This window comes from Podarcis melisellensis (genome assembly GCF_964234715.1).
Source record: "Podarcis melisellensis genome assembly, chromosome: 6".
Classification (NCBI taxonomy): Eukaryota; Metazoa; Chordata; class Lepidosauria; order Squamata; family Lacertidae; genus Podarcis; species Podarcis melisellensis.
The window spans coordinates 98,249,163-98,268,350 of NC_138538.1; the positions used below are offsets into that span (position 1 = coordinate 98,249,163).

At 43.6% G+C, this 19,188-nt stretch overlaps 2 protein-coding genes and 1 long non-coding RNA gene across 3 annotated transcripts in view; 2 read left to right on the forward strand and 1 right to left on the reverse strand.

Annotated features, from left to right (window-relative positions):
* The window catches only part of TSEN15 (tRNA splicing endonuclease subunit 15), a 306,977-nt gene that overhangs the window by 222,270 nt on the left and 65,519 nt on the right, over positions 1-19,188 (forward strand). The gene's annotated exons all lie outside the window — the stretch shown is intronic.
* Positions 1-19,188, reverse strand: part of LOC309372014 — a 237,713-nt gene that overhangs the window by 136,282 nt on the left and 82,243 nt on the right. The window lies entirely within an intron of this gene.
* LOC309372005 (uncharacterized protein C1orf21) overlaps positions 1-19,188 on the forward strand; it is a 156,410-nt gene that overhangs the window by 81,782 nt on the left and 55,440 nt on the right. The window contains exon 3 of the mRNA XM_081915210.1: positions 9,481-9,575. Within this exon, the coding sequence (XP_081771336.1) occupies positions 9,481-9,575 (95 nt within the window). The remainder of the gene's footprint in view (positions 1-9,480; positions 9,576-19,188) is intronic.

Consider the following 19,188-nt stretch of genomic DNA (forward strand, 5'->3'; position numbering starts at 1 on the left):
CTCCGGATGCTGCACCCCCCTGCAATCCCTACACAGATCTGGCTGACACAGGCCACAAAACCACAGCTCGCCCCTATACACGAAGCCAAGCCAGAGCACAACTAAGTGCAGTACAGCCATCTTCTCAAAAAAACTCTTCACAAAGTTCAAGAGGTCAAGACACAAAGACTTTAGCAACTAATCCACACCTAATGACCCACCTAAGTGGTACTCAGGATATCACTCAAGAAATCACTCAAGATATCCCTCAAGTAATTAAGGAACAAAAGAAGAAAAGGCACACTAGCCTGGGAACTTCCTCTCTGCCCAGAACATTGGAGGCTATACACCACACCCCCTCAACAGTATTTATAGGAACTCAAACACTGAGATCCTGCTCTGTTCCAGTAACAAGAAGCCGAAAGCACCAGCCTGAAGATGACGAGTGAGACCTCGTCGAAACGTCGCCTAGACACCCCAACTTTTACACGGGAAGACACCCGAGGACACCAAAACCTGCATATATATATATATATATATAGAGAGAGAGAGAGAGAGAGAGAGAGAGAATATCATAGCCACAGAAACAGTCACAATTATAATACTTTTTAAAAAGATATTTTGGAAGGTAGGGCTGATGGTTGTTTCTAACTTATTGATATTTTTTTTTTAAAGCCCACAGAGCATCTGTTAAGTGTGTGTATATTTCTCTGGCTCCACCTATTTGTGGTTTCCAGCTTCATTCTTTTCTAGGACTCATCAGTGGCTCACCACAGAAATCAGCAGAGGCAGGTGAAAGGCTAGACAGTCGTTCCTACTGGTCCTCTGGTATGAAAGGTGATCCCAAAGAAGTCTCCCTTCTCTGCTGTAAATTAAGGAGCAGCTGTTCTTGTGCTCCGCCATAGAAAGAATAACAGTGCAAGTTGTCTGGCCTGTACTTTACTGAGCTGACATGTGCGTCAGCAGGAAGAAGAGGGAGCGTGGAATGGTAAACACCATAAATGTAGGTTGCCAAAATCATTGAAAGCTGCTTGCCAAGGCTTATTACTCTGTAATATGGTTCCTTGCTCCTGGTAAATTCTGCAGTACATGACTAAATGGGGAGAAACCCTTATTGCCTGCCAATATCTTTTTGACTATTCTGTACATGTCTAGAATGGAAATGCATCTTAATGTGTGCAGCAGCTTGTGCTGCTCTTTATTGGTGTTTAATAAATAATGAAATAGCCCCCAAAGTTGCATTCATTCAGCATTAATAAAGAGTAACACAAGCTGCTACACGTTTCATAATGTGTTTCCCATTCTTGATGTGCACAGAAAGGCAGACCTGCCCTGTAGGCTACTTAGAATATTAGATTGGTACCATGATTGTTTATTTTATATTTTCTGACTTTGAAGTGTACTTGACACCCTGGAGAATGGGTGCAATTGTTAGAATTTCTGTGTGCCTTCAACAAATCCTGGATTTTCATTTTATGACTATGTAGTGTTGGATTGATCCTGTCAAATATTGCCTATTAGCAGGTTGCATATCGTCAAATTTCCATGAGCTTCGTATCTTTTTATTGGAACATGTGATCGTATGATAACAGAGAAAAGATAAGAGAACTGCTTGTTTCCCAGACTTGCAGGAGTTCAGGATACACAAGTACACACCCCTTATTTAGGGACACACACTTGCAACCTGTCCTCAGTTACATTGGCAGCACTGAGATGAAATAGTAAACTATGGTTTATTGTTGTGTGAATGGGGCTCAGGCTAGTGTAGTTCCTCCTCCAGCACAGCCACAAGGAGGAGATTCAATGTGGTTTTTGACTGCAGTTTAGCATTACGCTCATTGCCAGACAAACTGTGTTTATTTTTTATTATGGTTTACTGAAACAAGCCAAACTTGGGTTATGAAGCTGGTTTGTTTCAATAAACCATCGTTAAGATTAATCAGTTTAGGGTATGGTCCTAGTGTTGCAAATGGGAGTGAATGTTTCAGATATCTGTGCAGCTGTTCCAGTGCTCATACACACAAATATAAAGCCTAGTTTATTGTTACCTAACTTCTCATATTGGTTGTGCTGTACCTGCAGGTGCCTTAGAAATAGAGAAACAGACAAACACCACTGTGACATATTCCAAATGTGAAGAGGAATCAAGACTGTCATGTAGCTTAAGAGGACCCTAAGAAAACTGTAAAACTTCTGAGAGGGCCCAGACTCTGAAGTTCTCTCTGAAGACTGCAGTATTTGTGATTAGTACTAGTTCTAATAAAAAAGATTGTAATTATTTTTTTAATTGACCTTTCAGTTGATGAAGTCTGTCTGTCTAAAAATCCTATTACATTCCAGGCACTTTTGATACGGTTCTTGAGACACGGTGGTGGTTTTCATTGTCTTCTTTCTAATGTATCACTGTTGGAATCCACATTGTGTTGTAACCATTCCTTTCATTGCTTCCTTTGCCATTTTCCCCTTCCCTCGTAATTGTTTCAGTAGTACATGCTGATATGCTCATTTATCACTGAGACCATTATTAATGAATGTCGTGCTTCTTCATTATGTTGCCATGGTAGCTTGGTGTGGGGGAATTATCTGTTTCCAGGTGGAAATCTTTATTTGCCATACTGGTGGCTGAATGTTTCTCTAAAGCACATGTGCACACATGCATAGGTATCTATACGTGATGTTGGTAATGCATCTCTTTCCTCTGTACTCTACCTACCTAATCACTGTTTAAGGTTAGCATAGCCAGCTGTTCTATGCCATGGATTCAAAGAGGTGCATTGTATACTGTCATAATCATTTCTACCTTTTCTCAGCATCTTTATTCTATTCTGTGCTTTTATCTATTTGTGTCACCTTGTAACTTGTTTTGTGGTGGTGACAAAGCACATTCCTTCTACATAACTCTCCCTCTGTTTCCTGTTTTAAGCACTATTATTGGTCTTTCTTTGCATGCAAAATCTAGAGTTATGGGAAATACTGGATGGTTTGCTCATCAATCGATTTTAAGCAGAGCAGAAAATAGTTTCTTTAAAAATTGTTTTTAAATAGAGCAGAAAATAGTTGCTTGTTTCAAAACCAAGAACATTTGCACAAAGTGAAGAAATACTAAAACAACATTTGTGTAGCACTTTTGAGTGTTCAAAGCACTCACAGATTAGCACTGTAAGTCTTACAGAAACTTCATCAGATAGATAGGCCATTATAAGTATTCCCCTTATTTTGGCAGAAAGGAGCTAAGAGTATATAGAACGACCTAGTAGGTCTCAGCTGAAGAGAGATTGGAACCAGGGACTTCTAACTCCAACCCCCCTTTTTTGCTCAGTTTCATTAGCTTACATGTAGCTCTTTGGTTTTTATAATAAATACAGGAAGGGGGTTGGCACATATCAATGTTTTACAGCAAATCCTGTTCTTTATGCTGCACTGCCTGGCTCCCAGTTGTGGTATCTTCAGAATTAACAATGCGGGAGACAGCAGTTAAAAGTTACCTGTGTCTGTAGCCACAGCAGGCACTGTGATTCTCCAGCGTTTTGCTTCAGCCTTGGAGGCACACTCCGTTGTCTCTCAAGATAGACAAACTTCTTTGAACATAAGCATCAGGATTAGTAGTCACTGATAGCCTTATCCTCCATGAAATTGTCAGATCCTTGTTTAAAGCAGCCATCGCTACTTATTGTGTGAGTGAATCCCATAGTTTTGCTATGCGCTGTATGAAGAAAAAATTCTTTTATCTATCCTGAATCATCAAACGTTCAGCTTCTTTGGATGTCTGCAAGTTCTAGTGTTAGGAGAAAGTTTTCCTCCACCCACTTTCTCCATGCCAGGGATAGTTTTATACACTTTTATCATGTTGTCTCTTACTCGCTTTTTTGATAAACTAAGGAGCAGTTCTGCCCCAAGGCTGCCCAGTGAGTTTGTGTCAGAACTGAGATTTTAACTGGGGATTGTTCAGCGTATAACTTCAAACATAACCACGCCATGTGCTCCCTGTGAGTTGCCCAAGGCTAGCCATTGTAGGGGGAAGTACAGTGGTGCCCCGCTAGACGAATGCCTCGCAAGACGAAAAACCCGCAAGACGAAAGGGTTTTTCGGTTTTTGCGACGCTTCGCTAGACGATTTTCCCTATGGGCTTGCATCGCAAGATGAAAGCCCATAGGGAAATCTCGGGGACCTTTTTTTAAATGCTGGCGGTGGGGAGCAAAGCCTTCCCCCCCCTCCGGACTTCAGAAGAGGTCCAGGAAGGCCGGCGGGGGCGAAAGGCTTTGCTCCCCACCGCCAGCATTTTAAAAGCGGTCCGGGATAGCAGGGAAGCGCTTCCCGCTATCCCGGACGGCTTTTGAAGGCAGGCAGGGGGGGCAAAGACTTTTGCCCCCCCTGCCTGCCTAACCGGGGGCTTTTAAATCGCCCCGGGACTGTCCGGGGCGATTTAAAAGCCCCCGGACGGCTTTTGAAGCCTCCCCCCCGCCCGGCTTCGGGGCATCATCCCGATGCCGGGCGGTGGGGCAGGAACGCCTCCCCCAGCCGCCCGGCATCGGAACGATGTCCCGAAGCCGGGCGGCCGGGCGGGAAAGCCTTTGTCCCCCCTGCCTGCCTTCCCAGGGGCTTTTAAATCGCCCCGGACAGCGGAGAAGTCCTCCGCTGTCCCGGGCGATTTTAAAATGCCGCCCGCCAGAAGAGGTCGGGGGAAGGCTTTTTCCATAGGAACGCATTAATTGATTTTCAATGCATTCCTATGGAAAACCGTGCATCGCAAGACGAAAAACTCGCAAGACGAAGAGACTTGCGGAACGAATTAATTTCGTCTTGCGAGGCACCACTGTATAGGAACTAAAATGACATTTGGTGTGATCTAGCAAGGAACCCCTTACCCAACTTCTTGTTTTCCCTTGATAATGCCACTTGGAAAACAGATGTAGCTGTTCCACATTGCCTTGCAGACGCAGAGAATTTTGCATTCGAAATTGCCCCCAATACTCTACGTTCTACAGCTGCTCTAAATCCCAATTATTATATGATATGATTATGAAGATGGATGCTGAACATTTGCTATGGTTTCAATATTTTCAAATTAGTTAATGCCGGAATACAAGTAGCAAGACTTTTTGCAGATTCAGCAAGATTTTTGACAACATTTGAATAATTGGTTATAAGATGAGCACTAAGTGTGATATATAGGGTACTCCTTGAATTAAATGACAATATTTTATTTATAAATGGAAGAGATGGGGGAAATTTCCTTCCAGAGATGTAATTTGTTTGACGCTAGGAGAAAACTTGTTTAAAAATGCAAATATCTCCTTAATAACAATTTTGTTAATAACAGTTAATAACCGTAGTTAACTAACGATTGTTAACCACTAGTAATAACATAATTTTTCTGCACTTAATTTCCTTCTGGCCACTGTTTACAATCCGCTCCCCCAAGTATATTATTTTATATATAACTCAGGATAAAACTTCATTCATCTGGTTAAAGTTGCCTCTAGTCCATGGAAACTTAGGTTATCATGAATTGGTTGCCACTAATTCTCTTTTATACTCAATAACCATGTACAGTGGTACCTCAGGTTAAGTACTTAATTCATTCCGGAGGTCCGTTCTTAACCTGAAACTGTTCTTAACCTGAGGGACCACTTTAGCTAATGGGGCCTCCTGCTGCCGCTGCGCCACTGGAGCACGTTTTCTGTTCTCAACCTGAAGCAAAGTTCTTAACCTGAAGCACTGTTTCTGGGTTAGTGGAGTATGTAACCTGAAGCGTATGTAACCTGAGGTACCACTGTACCTTGTAGGAAGGCCTTGCACATCACATCTTGCTTGTAACATATATATTGGGGCACTCTCAAGCTGGCGAGGGGGAAAAACCCACAAAAATACCTACCTGAGGTGGCATGAGAAGGTGTCAGTTTCCTAAGGGATGTGCCATGTCAGCTAATACCTTGAACTGGTGCTAAGGCTACGTTGCTTGGTGAACAGGGACCTTTCATTACTTGATGTTGAGCTCACTGACATTTAGTTGAATTACAAGAGCAGGCAGCGATTGTGAATGTCAACATTTAAGCTAAAACCATAGTTCTTGGGCTTGGAAAGGCCTAGCGCTTGCATCTAAAGGGCAGTGGGCCGATTCCAAGATGGATATTTTAGCCTTGCTATGATTCATCTTGCGCTGCTCTAGGGTCATAATTAGTCCAATATTTCTCTTAACACTGACAGTCAAATTACCTAGAAGACACTTCTCAGGAGGAAACTCAAATATTTTCAACCTACCTCTGGCAAGAGATTTTTCATCTTGACAACACATGTTTTAAACGTCTTCTTTTTCATAGAATGACAAACAGAAATCCTTTCAGTGTGACAGAATTCAAACTTATGAGAGGATAGAAGAAGAAGAAGAAGAGTTTGGATTTGATATCCCGCCTTTCACTCCCCTTCAGGAGTCTCAAAGCGGCTAACAGTCTCCTTTCCCTTCCTCCCCCACAACAAACACTCTGTGAGGTGAGTGGGGCTGAGAGACTTCAGAGAAGTGTGACTGGCCCAAGGTCACCCAGCAGCTGCAGGTGGAGGAGCGGAGACTCGAACCCGGTTCCCCAGATTACAAGACTACCGCTCTTAACCACTACACCACACTGGATATGTGCCATTAATGTTCAGCATTGCAGGGAGAAAGAGGGGAGTGTAATATAATGCTGGTTAAGGGACCAAGTTGTGGGAGTAGATGCTTTCCCTCCCTCCCTTTCTTGCACAAATTCCACCTGATCCCCCTGGAATAATGTCTGTCGTATCTTAGCCCTGCTAAACACAATTATCTGTAGGCATTTGAAACTTAGCATTTCTGAACAACGTGGTTAAGAACCATAGGCCTGAAACTAACACAGGGGTTATGTTCCGGGGATTGCGCCTAAAGCCAAAATACAGTATACTGTGTTACCTCTGGTTATGAACTTACTGTATATACTCGAGTATAAGCTGACTTTTTCAGCACATTTTTAATGCTGAAAAAGCCCCCCTCGGCTTATACTCGAGTGAGGCGGGCGATGGTGGCAGAGGGACAAGCGGCCCGAAAGGAGCCCTTTCTTGCCCCTGGTCCCACCGCCCGCCTCTCACAAGGGCAGGCACAGAAGCCATGGGGAGGCGCTGTGCTGTGCCTCTCCCAACCGCGGCTCCTATGCCTGCTTTTGCGAGTGGCAGAGGCAGCAGTGGAGGGGCGAGCAACCCGGTAGGAGCCCTTTCAGGCTGCTTGTTCTTCCTCTGCTGCTACCGCCACCACCAGGTTTGCGGTGTGGTGATCCCGCTTATACTCGAGTCAATACATTTTCCATGTTTTTTATGCTAAAACTAGGTGCCTCAGCTTATATTCGGGTTGGCTTATACTCGAGTATATATGGTAATTCATTCCGGAGGTCCGTTCTTAACCTGAGGTACCACTTTAGCTAATGGGGCCTGCTGCCATGCTGCCGCCACCCGATTTCTGTTCTCAGCCTGGGTCACAGTTCTTAACCTGAGGTACTACTTCTGGGTTAGTGGAGTCTGTGACCCAAAGTGTGTGTAACCCGAGGTACCACTGTAGTTGAAACACATGGGGTTTAATGATGGGTGGGCTTGCCAAGGTCATTTGTCCTGGAATCCTCCTCCCTTTCTATTTTAAAAGAAATAGTTTTCCACATACCTAAAGCTGAATGAGCCCAAATTAAATGTGTATAAGTTGCAAGCTTACAGTATTGCGTGGAGAGCAAGGTGTGGAAAGTGTGATCCCTGTTTAGCCAACTATTAGGGAAGGACTCCTTTCCCTCTGAGTAAACTGTTGGAGCAGGGACATCCAACTCCCAAGAGACTGTGATCTACTCCGGGGGGGGGGGGGGCTGGCAGTGATCTACCCATTGGGGGGCAGGCCAAAGTTATTCAGCTTTTTTAGGGGAGCAAGTCAAAGTTGTTGTGCTTTTTTTAGGGGGGCTTCCCAAAGTTGTTGACTTTTTTTAAACAGTAAATGTGCAGAATTAATTTAAACGCAGCCACTAACAGATGAATGCAGCGCTACAGCAGACGACAAAGGGACACACACTAAACATGATGTAGGAAAGGACCGAGGGGTGGAGACATGATTCTAAACAATACGAGCAATATGGATCCGGGGATCAACCTGTTGGTCGCGGTCAACCGGTTGGCCACCCCTGTGTGAGAAGATGTGTGCCCATTGTTGGCAGTGCCAGAGGGCGCCGTGGCTGGAGCCAAAAGTGGAGAAAACCTCTCCCATCTCCCTCCCTCTCTCTTCCCTGCTTCTCTCCCCTCCCTTTCTGCCAAAGGTCTAAACAAATTGTTTGCAGAGGGCTTTTGAAACTAGGCCCTGTGGATAGAACCAGATCATTCTGTGCCAGTGTAGGAATTATATTAAGTGGGAAAGCAGTGCTCACATCTTAAAAAAATAAGGAAATAATAAATAAAGATGGGGAAAGAGTGACCTTGCATCCAAATTCCAAAGCACATGAGTCGTTGTTGAGACTGAGGAACATCTGTGCTCCTCCTCTTCTCCCAAATTCCCTTTGGAGGCCACGGCTTCGTTCCTATCTCTTGTCCTTGCTGTGGTCCACCAAGAGCATTCTCTTCACTGCACATCCTCTCAATTTCCTGAGGACTGTCTGGAGGAGGTCGAAGCCTGGAGGATATTTGAACTGTGCATCTGTTGTGGAATGTATATTCTAGTACAAACATTGAAGGGCAGTATGGTTTTTTAAATCCCACCAAGCAATGTGTAAAGGAGTATGCCTTGTATCTCTCTGTTTTCCCCACTGCACCTATAATATGGGAATCTTCCTGTTCTACCTTACATGGTTGTTGTAAGGATTATTGAGCTATATATGTTAAAGCACATGGAAGATTAAAAATTTAAGTGCCAAGTATTTTTAATCAGCATTGCAGTAATACTATAATCTCATGTTATGCTAGTAATATATCCTGACACTCTCACATTAATATTGTTCTAGTTTGCTTGATTTCCAATTCCACCTTCTCCCTCAAAGCAACAGTTGAGTTTGATAGCTATTTCAGTTCCCTAATTCATGCTGCATGTTGCTTTCTTAACCACTCTAGTTGCTTTCCTAAGGTAATTGTTCATAATAACGTGGACAGATTCTGGTGAGAATGTCCACCAGAGTTGCTTCACATATTGCCGCAGGAATAGATGTGCTGTACACCTGCATTGTCAGTTGCAGCATGTACATGTTTGAAGCACACTGGTTTGGAGCCATAAGGTACCCATTCCATTATCATCTGCAAAGTGGTCCTTAGAGGCATCTCGCAGTGCTCTTAACTGACTTGTTTTGGGTTAATTGCAGTAAGTTCATAAAGTAAGTCCATAAAGAAGACCCAAGAGGAGCCTTCTTCATTAGACAGCTATTTGGAGTTATGAAGTGTTCACAGGGTCATTGCTTGTGAAAACCATCTGCTGAGCTGCACAGGTTCTATAACTGTTCTTACATGTGTGTGTTTTCTCCTCTTCCTCTTGCTCCTCAGATGAGTATAGGATCAAACCTGTGGAAGAAGTCAAATACATGAAAAATGGAGGAGAAGACGACCAGAAAATAGCTGCCAGAAACCAGGAAAACTTGGTAAGGGTGGAACATTATTACTTATTAAAAGAGTTTGACACAGGCTCTAGCTCTGTAATGAAATATAGAGTATGTAGAACACTTAGTGTACGGAAGGGGAGAGCTTTCTTGAAAATGCCATAACTATTTATAGCTCAGAGGAAAGCTGCAAAATGCTACCTTCCTCTGCTTGTCTTTATGAATTATCTTGCCCTTAATTCGGTGAAGTGTAGAATGGGCATTTGTATTCAGCCACTTTGCAAGTGTTATACTGTTTGGCTCGTGATGAATGTGTTTGTGTGCAAAGGAGCTGTTACCAACACAGGAATTTACTGCCTTTTGAGAAGGAAACTACCTACTTTTAAGAAGATGTCTGTCATTATTTACTCTCTGCATTCCCACCCTGAATTTTAAAGAGTGCCAACTCAGACACTTAAAAGATATATAATGTGCTTACAACCAGAGAACTTGCAAGGACCAGTGTTTAGTAATTTGCTGCAGATAAGAGTTAATTTCTTGTTTCCAGCTTTGCATTATGTGTTATCCACTTATACGATCTGAAGAGAAACCAGATGTATGCTACAGTTCTGTAGAAGTAGAGAAAGAGTGCATAATTCAGCTTCCTGAGCATCACTGCATTCACATTTATACGTTTGTTTGTTTATTTATTTATTTTAACATCACTAGTCACTAAGAGGTGTGTGTAACATTTTCTGAAATCTCAGAAGCCAGAGAGGTGGTTGAAACAGATTTCCCATAGTTGGGAGTGGAAATTCAAGTTCCCACTGTAGTTTCTTGCCCCTTGCTCAGTGGCTCAGTGAAAAACAGAATAAATTATGCAGCATTAGGGAAGACATGCCAGTTTGCATGAGTCATACAAGCCACAGAGTTCATGTTTCATTGGTGCAGAATTTGGGTTGCACAGAACCTTTTAAAAAAAGGCATGAAGTGCAAACACCTTTACATGTGTATTCAGCATGGCTTCCTTCTGTTTTTCCATGGTGATGTTTCTTGGGACATAGCTTTGCAATAGATTTATACTGGTTTTATGCCAGTCTGTCCCCAAAGAACCCTGGGAATTATAGTTTAGTGAGTATGCTAGGAATTCTTGTTACAGATAGGTAGCTTTGAAGTCTTAGGAAAAGGGGGGGAGGGGTTGTTGATTTTTTTTTTTTAAGAGTGTTAAAATATATGAAAGGGGGAAATGTATGCATTATAAAATAGAAGATGGAGATGATAATAGTAATATAAAAATAATAATTTTTTTTTAAAAAAAAGTTTTAAAAAGAGAAAGAAAGAAAAATTGAAAATAGAAAAAAGGAAGGTCTTTTCCAGTGGGCCTCCCCCGGGCTCCGGCTTCCTTCTAGCGCACTAGCCGTTGGGGAGGTGGGCTCGGGTTGGTTGGCCTGGGTTCAGCCACGTGTTTCCTTGTGGCCTCCGCCAGCCCTACTTTCACTCGGTGGCGGCAGCGTAGTGGCGGGGCAGCAGGGGCAGGGCTTCTCCTACCCCCCTCCGTGCTCCGGATGGTCGGGCATCTCTCTCTTCCTTCTCCCTGGTGCGGCGCCGCAACAGCAGTGGCGGGGGCAGTGAGATCGGGGCTCTTCCTCCCCCCCGGAGGTCCTTCTCCGCTTCTCCTCTCCCTCGGCGGCAGCGAGGTCGGGGCTCCTTCCTTCCTCCTCCGGAGAACCAGCATGCCGCAAGGTGGGTTGTCCCAGGCCTCCAGGCCTCGGAACTCCGCTTGGCCTTTGGCCGGATGCCCTCGGCTTCGGCCTGGGGGCATTGCTGGGGGGGGGTATGGTGGCTCCCTGGTTGATACACTGGGCGGCGGCAGCGGTCCGGGAGGCTCAGAAGCTGGTCAGGCAGCACAAGCAACGCTGGCCGCCCTCAGGAGTCCCGCGCGCCGTGCCATGCGCCATGTTGCCTCGCTAGAAATCTCATAGTGCCCCCAATCTGGAACAGCCCCCCGTTTGGTGTGTGTGTGTGTGTGCGAAGCCTTGTCCCACTGCTGCTCACTTTTAGACAGAAAGAAGTGATTTCATTTCATCTGCTTTTTTGTAGGATACTGATTTTAAGAAAGCCTTTCCTACTGCTCCTAAATTATGGCTGTTGAGGGTTTGGGTTGTTGTTGCCTCACTGTTCTGATGACATGTATAAGCCACTTTTATTTGATTTTAGTAAGGCAGGGCAAAACATCCAGTGATAGATATATAAATATATATATAAAAGACATATATATAAAAGATATATATATAAAAAACAAACAAACATGCAGGTATGAGATTGGTGAAATAAAATAATACTCCAGTGATAAAGATCCATCAATCTTCACTTCTGAAATAACTCGTTGTTTTGGCTTGACATCCATGTATTTAGTTTACGAAAATGCCACCATAACATCCTATTTAACATTCAAAATAGTAGTGGCTTAATTGGAGCATTAATGGCACTTCTGTGTAAAATGTTTTCTCTGAGAAAGGCAAGATGAGGTGGATGTATAGTCATGTCATTTGGCATTTGTCTTTCCCACGGAAGCCATATTGGTGGATGGTGTGCTGTTTGTATTACCATATGGATTCTAAGACCTCAAAACTGTGTATATAGTCCAGGCTTTTGTTTTTCCAGTAATTGTGCTTCGTTCAGGATAGGGGTTATGCATTTGATTTAGTGTCTCACGCGCAAACCAACACAAACGGTTAGAGGAGGATGTGTCTCAACTCTGAACCAACAACTCCCATCATCTCTTGCATTGGTCATGCTGGTTTTGGCTGTTGGGATTTATGGAGGGTGACAGGTATCCACAATCCTACTCTAAACAGTTAGGATCACAAAAGTGTACACTTGTTAGTGAGATGTCAGCTTGATTCAGGCATTTGGTTTATGAGGTATTTGCTTTAAGTGGTTAATGTTGTTTCCTGTGATTTTTGGACTCTTCCAAGCGTCTCAGGACTGCTGAGGGGAAAGAGCCCTCTCATGGGCAGGAATGTGTGCAGGATTGAACGTGGCACTTCAAGGTGGATTGATGGTATCAAGAAGGATGTTCTCCTGGCCCTCTCCTTGGTGTTGCTTTTGCTTGCCATAGGGAATGGGGCAATGGGGCAATAACCCAAAGAAGCTTCTGTTTTTAGCAATTTAATCCCCTTTTTCTGATAAGCTATCAGTGAATGGGAAACATATAGAAGAGAAATGTTCTAGTGAAGGGAAAGTAGGAGCAAAGAGGGCAAGGTAGTGAAGAGTGACTAGAGCTCCTAATTCTCCCCAATTTAAGCATCTTTGTTTAAAAGAATAAAATGTGTGATGGGCATCTGTTTATGAGTTGAGGCGTCTGTTGCTTTTGACATTCCCTGACGTCCATATGCCTATATTTCTCATAGTTTGGTTTTTTTCCTGTGGTGTTTGATTGTCACAAACTGACAGTGTTACTAATTATACTTTTCTGTTCAGTAGCAGAAGGAATGGCTCAGGGCTCAGTACTGGGCTTGGGGGTAAGAGAGAGGTTTCCTTTACACCAGCTGCTGTACCTCTTGCTGGACAGCATCCTGGCACCCTTTTCGAGCTGCATGCATCCAGGACTGGGCAGAACGGCAGGTGGGTCTTAAGGGCATTGCAGAATGTCCTGTGCAGCTGCCTAGCCTACAGCTAAGTGCTTGTGCATGGAACTCCGGCTCTCTTAAGGCACGATGGGTTCAGAGCTAGCCAGTTCTTCACATGGCTGCACATGGGCAATGCTGCAATTTCTAGTGCTGGGCCAAACCTTCACAAAGCATGTTCTTGACCATTCATTTGAGGGGATGTGGGGACAAAGTGAAGAACGCACTGAAAAGGGCAGGCACAGTTTATCAGGGAAAAGCTTTATTTTGAAGGATCTGATGGGGAAGGGCTACATTTACCTTGGACCAAGGTGTGGGTTGGTGTGGGGGAGTCCTTCTTCAACTTCAAAGACTTTTGGAAAGCCCCACCATAGAGCGCTTTACAGCTGGCCTGCAGCTGGGCAGCTCTTCTCCTTCCTGGGATGACCATGCAACCACACCATGTCGCTTTTCCTTTTGTGTTCTGAGTGGGGTTGTATGGTGATGGTGGCGGCTGAGGGCAGTTAGGCAATAGGAAGGTGAAGCCATTAACAGTGGAAAGAGCTGATCCGTGGTGCTCTGATGTCCAGTGTCTGGGGGCAATGGCTGTTGGCCTGAGGCACCAATTTTGTGGTGTTTTCAAGGGAGGGAAGGGTCATGAGCCATGCAGATGAGACAACTGCATGCCTTTCTGGAGAGACTCCCCTGACTTCTTTGGATAAGTGAAAATGAGGGGGAGGGAAGACAAAAAGAATTGAGTTCAGGGACATGGCCTTGCATGTATGAAGGATAGGCCTCTGAGAGGCATGAAGTTCTTGATGTCTGGTTTGTAAGTTTCATTGCAATGTTGTTTCCTTTCAATCCATTGGGATTTTCGTCTTGATAATGTTGTGCTGCTTTGCAGCTGTACCACTTCCTATTTTCTTCACTTTGGATAAAAAGTGGGTTGTTTCCAGTTTGTGCTTGGCCCAACACGTGGCCCTTCTGTTCTTGCTATAGTTCTTGTTTCTTTTCTTTTAATGTATTTTTATTAAAGATTTTCATAGTTTACAAAAGTATGCGCAATCTCTCTCTCTCTCTCCAAGTAACATTTTTTTCAGATCAGTTTCATTTAGAATCATAGAATCATAGAGTTGGAAGAGACCACAAGGGCCATCGAGTCCAACCCCCTGCCAAGCAGGAAACACCATCAGAGCACTCCTGACATATGGCTGTCAAACCTCTGCTTAAAGACATCCAAAGAAGGAGACTTCGCCACACTCCTTGGCAGCAAATTCCACTGTCGAACAGCTTTTACTGTTCTTCCTAATGTTTAGGTGGAATCTTCTTTCTTGTAGTTTGGATCCATTGCTCCGTGTCCGCTTCTCTGGAGCAGCAGAAAACAACCTTTCTCCCTCCTCTATGTGACATCCTTTTATATATTTGAACATGGCTATCATATCACCCCTTAACCTCCTCTTCTCCAGGCTAAATATGCCCAGCTCCCTTAGCCGTTCCTCATAAGGCATTGTTTCCAGGCCTTTGACCATTTTGGTTGCCCTCCTCTGGACACGTTCCAGTTTGTCAGTGTTCTCCTTGAACTGTGGTGCCCAGAACTGGACACAGTACTCCAGGTGAGGTCTGACCAGAGCAGAATACAGTGGCACTATTACTTCCCTTGATCTAGATGCTATACTCCTATTGATGCAGCCCAGAATTGCATTGGCTTTTTTAGCTGCCGCGTCACACTGTTGGCTCATGTCAGGTTTGTGGTCAACCAAGACTCCTAGATCCTTTTCACATGTACTGCTCTCAAGCCAGGTGTCACCCATCTTCTATTTGTGCCTCTCATTTTTTTTTGCCCAAGTGAGACATTAGGAAGAAGAAGGGGAAAGGGTGGGGGAAGATGGGTGGGGGTGGGGTCGGGGGGCGATGTTTCTATTATACTTAATATATGTGGGGTTTTGTGTCAGCGTCGCTTGTGCAGGTTCTGTGTATACTTCTTGTTTCTGAGAAGGTAAAATGTGACATTTCTTACCTGATCAGGTGAAGCCCCACTTACCTTTCTTGCTTGTGAAGCTGTAGAGTCTTGTGCTTTGGTCATTCTTGATGGTCAGATCTGTGCATTCTCTTGATTGTGCTGTATTTGCCTCTCAGCGTCAAATATGCTTGATTCTCCCCTTGCCAGCTTAGCGTATTCTCCAAGTGGGATGGGGGCTTGCCTTGCCTGGGGGTTGGCTACAACAGGGACTCCTTCTCAAGCACTCTTCCCCATGCCCTGTTTGTAAATCAGAGAAAATTTCTGCAGCATGTTGCAGTGATGCAGTTTTATTTTCCAAGTGCAACCTCGGGAGCTGAACTTAGCTCCCACCAGCTGCAACTGCATCATCACCAGCAGAAAAGGCCACGGACACAAAATGCTCAGCTGGTGGAATTCTGCTAAGCATTTGTGTGCTAGTCCCCTTTCCTAAGGAGGATGCAACCCAACTGTAGTACTTCTGTCCAGTACTATTTTTAGTGCATCCGATGGCATAAGATGCCACAGGGTTCCTTTGGTCTGGCTCACACTGCATAATTTCCCAGTAAGATTGCTCAGGTGGGTACAGGACAGTGTGAAGTGGACTGTACTCAAAGTGAGCCAAGAGATTCCTCCATGATTGCAGTTGTGCTCTCTCCTCCTCTTTCTGTGGTCCATCTGCTGAACTGTAAAGCACTGAACTATTGGAATACTCCAAAGTTCAACTGCCAGAGAGGAGATTGAGTTGAAAGAAGAGAACAGAAGAGGAGGTTTGAAGGCATTTCTTCTCTGCCTTGTCAGAATGTGGCATATTGGACTCAAGGGCTTACTCTTGTAACCTCTTTCTCTTACATCAGGTGTTCTGGCAGGTTTTTTAAAACCTCAAGTGAGGAAACCTCTTATTCTTCACTCTATAGTCCTTTGTCCCTCCCACCACAGAATTAGCCCCAAAACCATTAGCATTAGCCACTTTAGTTTGTTGATCACCTACTGCAAAGGTACAGTGGTGCCTCGCAAAACGAAAAACGCGCAAGACGAAAGGGTTTTTCGGTTTTTGCGTCGCTTCGCTAGACGATTTTCCCTATGGTCTTGCTTTGCAAGACGAAACGTCTTGCGAGTTCTTGCGAGTTTTTTTCCTTTTTCTTAAAGCCGCTAATAGCCGCTAAGCCGCTAATAGCCGTGCTTCGCAAGACCAAAAAACCGCAAGACGAAGAGACTCACGGAACGGATTAATTTCGTCTTGCGAGGCACCACTGTACATGTCTTACCTGGAACTTTTTCAAAGTTAGGAAAGACACTGAAGTGAAATCACGATGGCCTGTCCCCAGTAGTCCCATTCCCTGCTCTGTTCAGAAAGGACTTCAAGGCATCTTCAGGATGATGTGAGGGGTATTCATACTTCAGGTGGGATGGATGAACATGAACAAATGTTTTGTTACTCTCTAAATAACAAATATATTTATTAACCCCTTTAATTTGATCCGAACAATGTACAGTATGTGGTTCCCTCACTGCAAGAAGCGAAGTTACAGGGAACCAGGCAGAGAGGCTTCTCGGTGGTGGCGCCTGCCCTCCCATCAGATGTCAAGGAAATAAACAACTATCTGACTTTTAGAAGACGTCTGAAGGCAGCCCTGTTTAGGGAAGTTTTTAATGTCTGGTGTTTTGTTTTGTTTTTAATATTTTGTTGGAAGCTGCCCAGAGTGGCTGGGGAAACCCAGCCAGATGGGCGGGGTATAAATTATTATTATTATTATTATTATTATTATTATTATTATTATTAGGTCAAGTATCTCATCAGTTCTGATTAAAAACCTTATGTAATGTCAATTAATATTTAAATAGTTATATCAAAACCCCATAGAAAATAGAGTGCTGCTGTAGAGTTCCCCCCAAATTTGCAGCATTTCCATAATGGTTGGTCATTATTGTTTCACTCTTCCTAGGAAACAGCAGTGAGGTTATGGCTGTGATGTCACCGGACTGTGAGACTGTGGTCAGTGGACAGTAAGAGAAAATGCCGCAGGAGGGATTGTGTGTGGTTTTTGCAGTCAATACTTTTTGTCCTTCCCTTCCTCTAAGGAACTCAAGGTGCATGGCCCTCCCCATTTTATCCTGGCAGCCCCCTCGTGTGTTAAGGTTAGCTGAGATATGGTGGCTTGCTCAAGGCCACCCAGGAAGCCTCATGGCTCAGTGGGGATCTCCTCACTCTTAGTCCAACCCTCTTAAGTGTTAATACCATGTGACTGTGTTGTTGGCCACAATTGGGTCCAACAGATGGATCTCATAGTAGGAATTCTTCATGAGAATTTTTTTAGTAAAATGTTTGGTAATTTTATTTTTAAAAAAACAACAACCAACACATTAGGGAATTTGCTATTTTTATTCTAGTCTTGCAAACACATCCACATAAGTTATTAGCTCACATTGGCACACATCTAGTCCACCTACCTACACAAACCGTTATAGGTCATTTACAGCTCATCGGCATCCTGAAAAATAAATTATCCATTTTACTAAACTGTCCCTACTTTGTTTATCTGGAAGCAGCTCTTACTTACCTAAGGGAGTGTAAATTTACTAGCCTGCTTTATTCTGAATGGCATATTTCAGAGATAGAGACAATACTATGTGATCCTGGATGCATTGTATATAATTTTTGTGTATTTGATATTCATTATGGGGTCTAATGTGATTTTAAAAAAATACTGCTATGCAATAAAGATGGATTTTGCCTTGGGGATTGTTATCCCAGAATAATATTGTTGCATGCCACCCTAATCTACGAGTGCTGCAAGATTCTAAGTCTCCTTTTGGAAATGAGGCACAGTGGAGACTGTGATGTCTTTAGGTTATACGGTTTATTAACACACATATACAACCTGAGCCTATGATGGAGGGGTTCAGCTCATTAACACCCCAAAAGGGTCTTGTTTCTTCCATAGCTGCAGCCTTGGATTTAAGCAGAAATCAAACATTGTGGTCTGCCTCTCTGGCTTTCTAGCCTCTAGGTCACATTACACACACTTTAAACATGAGGGAAGTGACCCACCCATTTTCTGTCTCACACAGAGCACCCCCCCCTTTGCTTTCTAATGGGTCATCACCTTTTCTTTGTTTTCTTAATAGCGCATCACTCAGGCGATTGCCTCAACATCGGCAGCTAGCCTGTCTTACATTTTAACATTATAGGATTATAGGTGTCTGGAACCCACAAACTCATAACCATGTACTGTAAACTGACACTGATTCCCCCCCTTTCTCAAGCAATGTATTTTGCTTCTTTCCCCCTCCCCACTTTGGTAGAAGTGTTTGCAGAAGCCAGGAATGGGGGAAGAGAGATTATATGGAGAATAAAATACTGTGTTTATAACTAGAGTTGATTTTTCCCCCCAGGATGCTGTCAGATACCTTTTGATATACTTTGGATCAAAAAGTTCATTGAATTAGCAAATTTCTTTTTCTGTTACTTGTTGCTGAAGGGCACATATTTTCTATGCAAAGTGTAGCCTCTTGGACTCGACAGTATTTTTTGTCGCAACTTGTTGAATTGAATTGGCCTCTTTTCCCCTTCTGAGTTGTAGAAGTTGTTTGCCTCAGTGATTTACATGAGTCAGGGGTTCCCCAAGTGAAATGTGAAGAAAGGGTCTTTAACGATCAGTCATGTCAAGAGCTGGCATTATGTAAACAGAGTCCCCAGTCTTTGAATTTCATGCTGATATAAGCAAGCTATATTTCCAAGTGTTATAAACATATTTTACCACCTCCATATATCACAGCACCTTTCCCAAACAGGCCTAGTAATGGAAAAAGTCTCTCTGTGCTGCGAAATTGCGGGTGGCGATCCCTAACAGAGAACCATTTGTGCTGCAAAGCAATAGTAGGAATTCAGCAGGGTGAATTTTGTGTAGATTCCTTATACAAGCAGGTTTATTTCAAGGTAAATATTTTAACATGTTCACCTTGTTTAAAGCAAAATCAATGAAGAGTAATTTCTATTCCTTTACACTTACAAAGCAAACATTAACCCTGTCCAGCTAGCTGATGAGATTTCTAATGTTTAATCAGGACT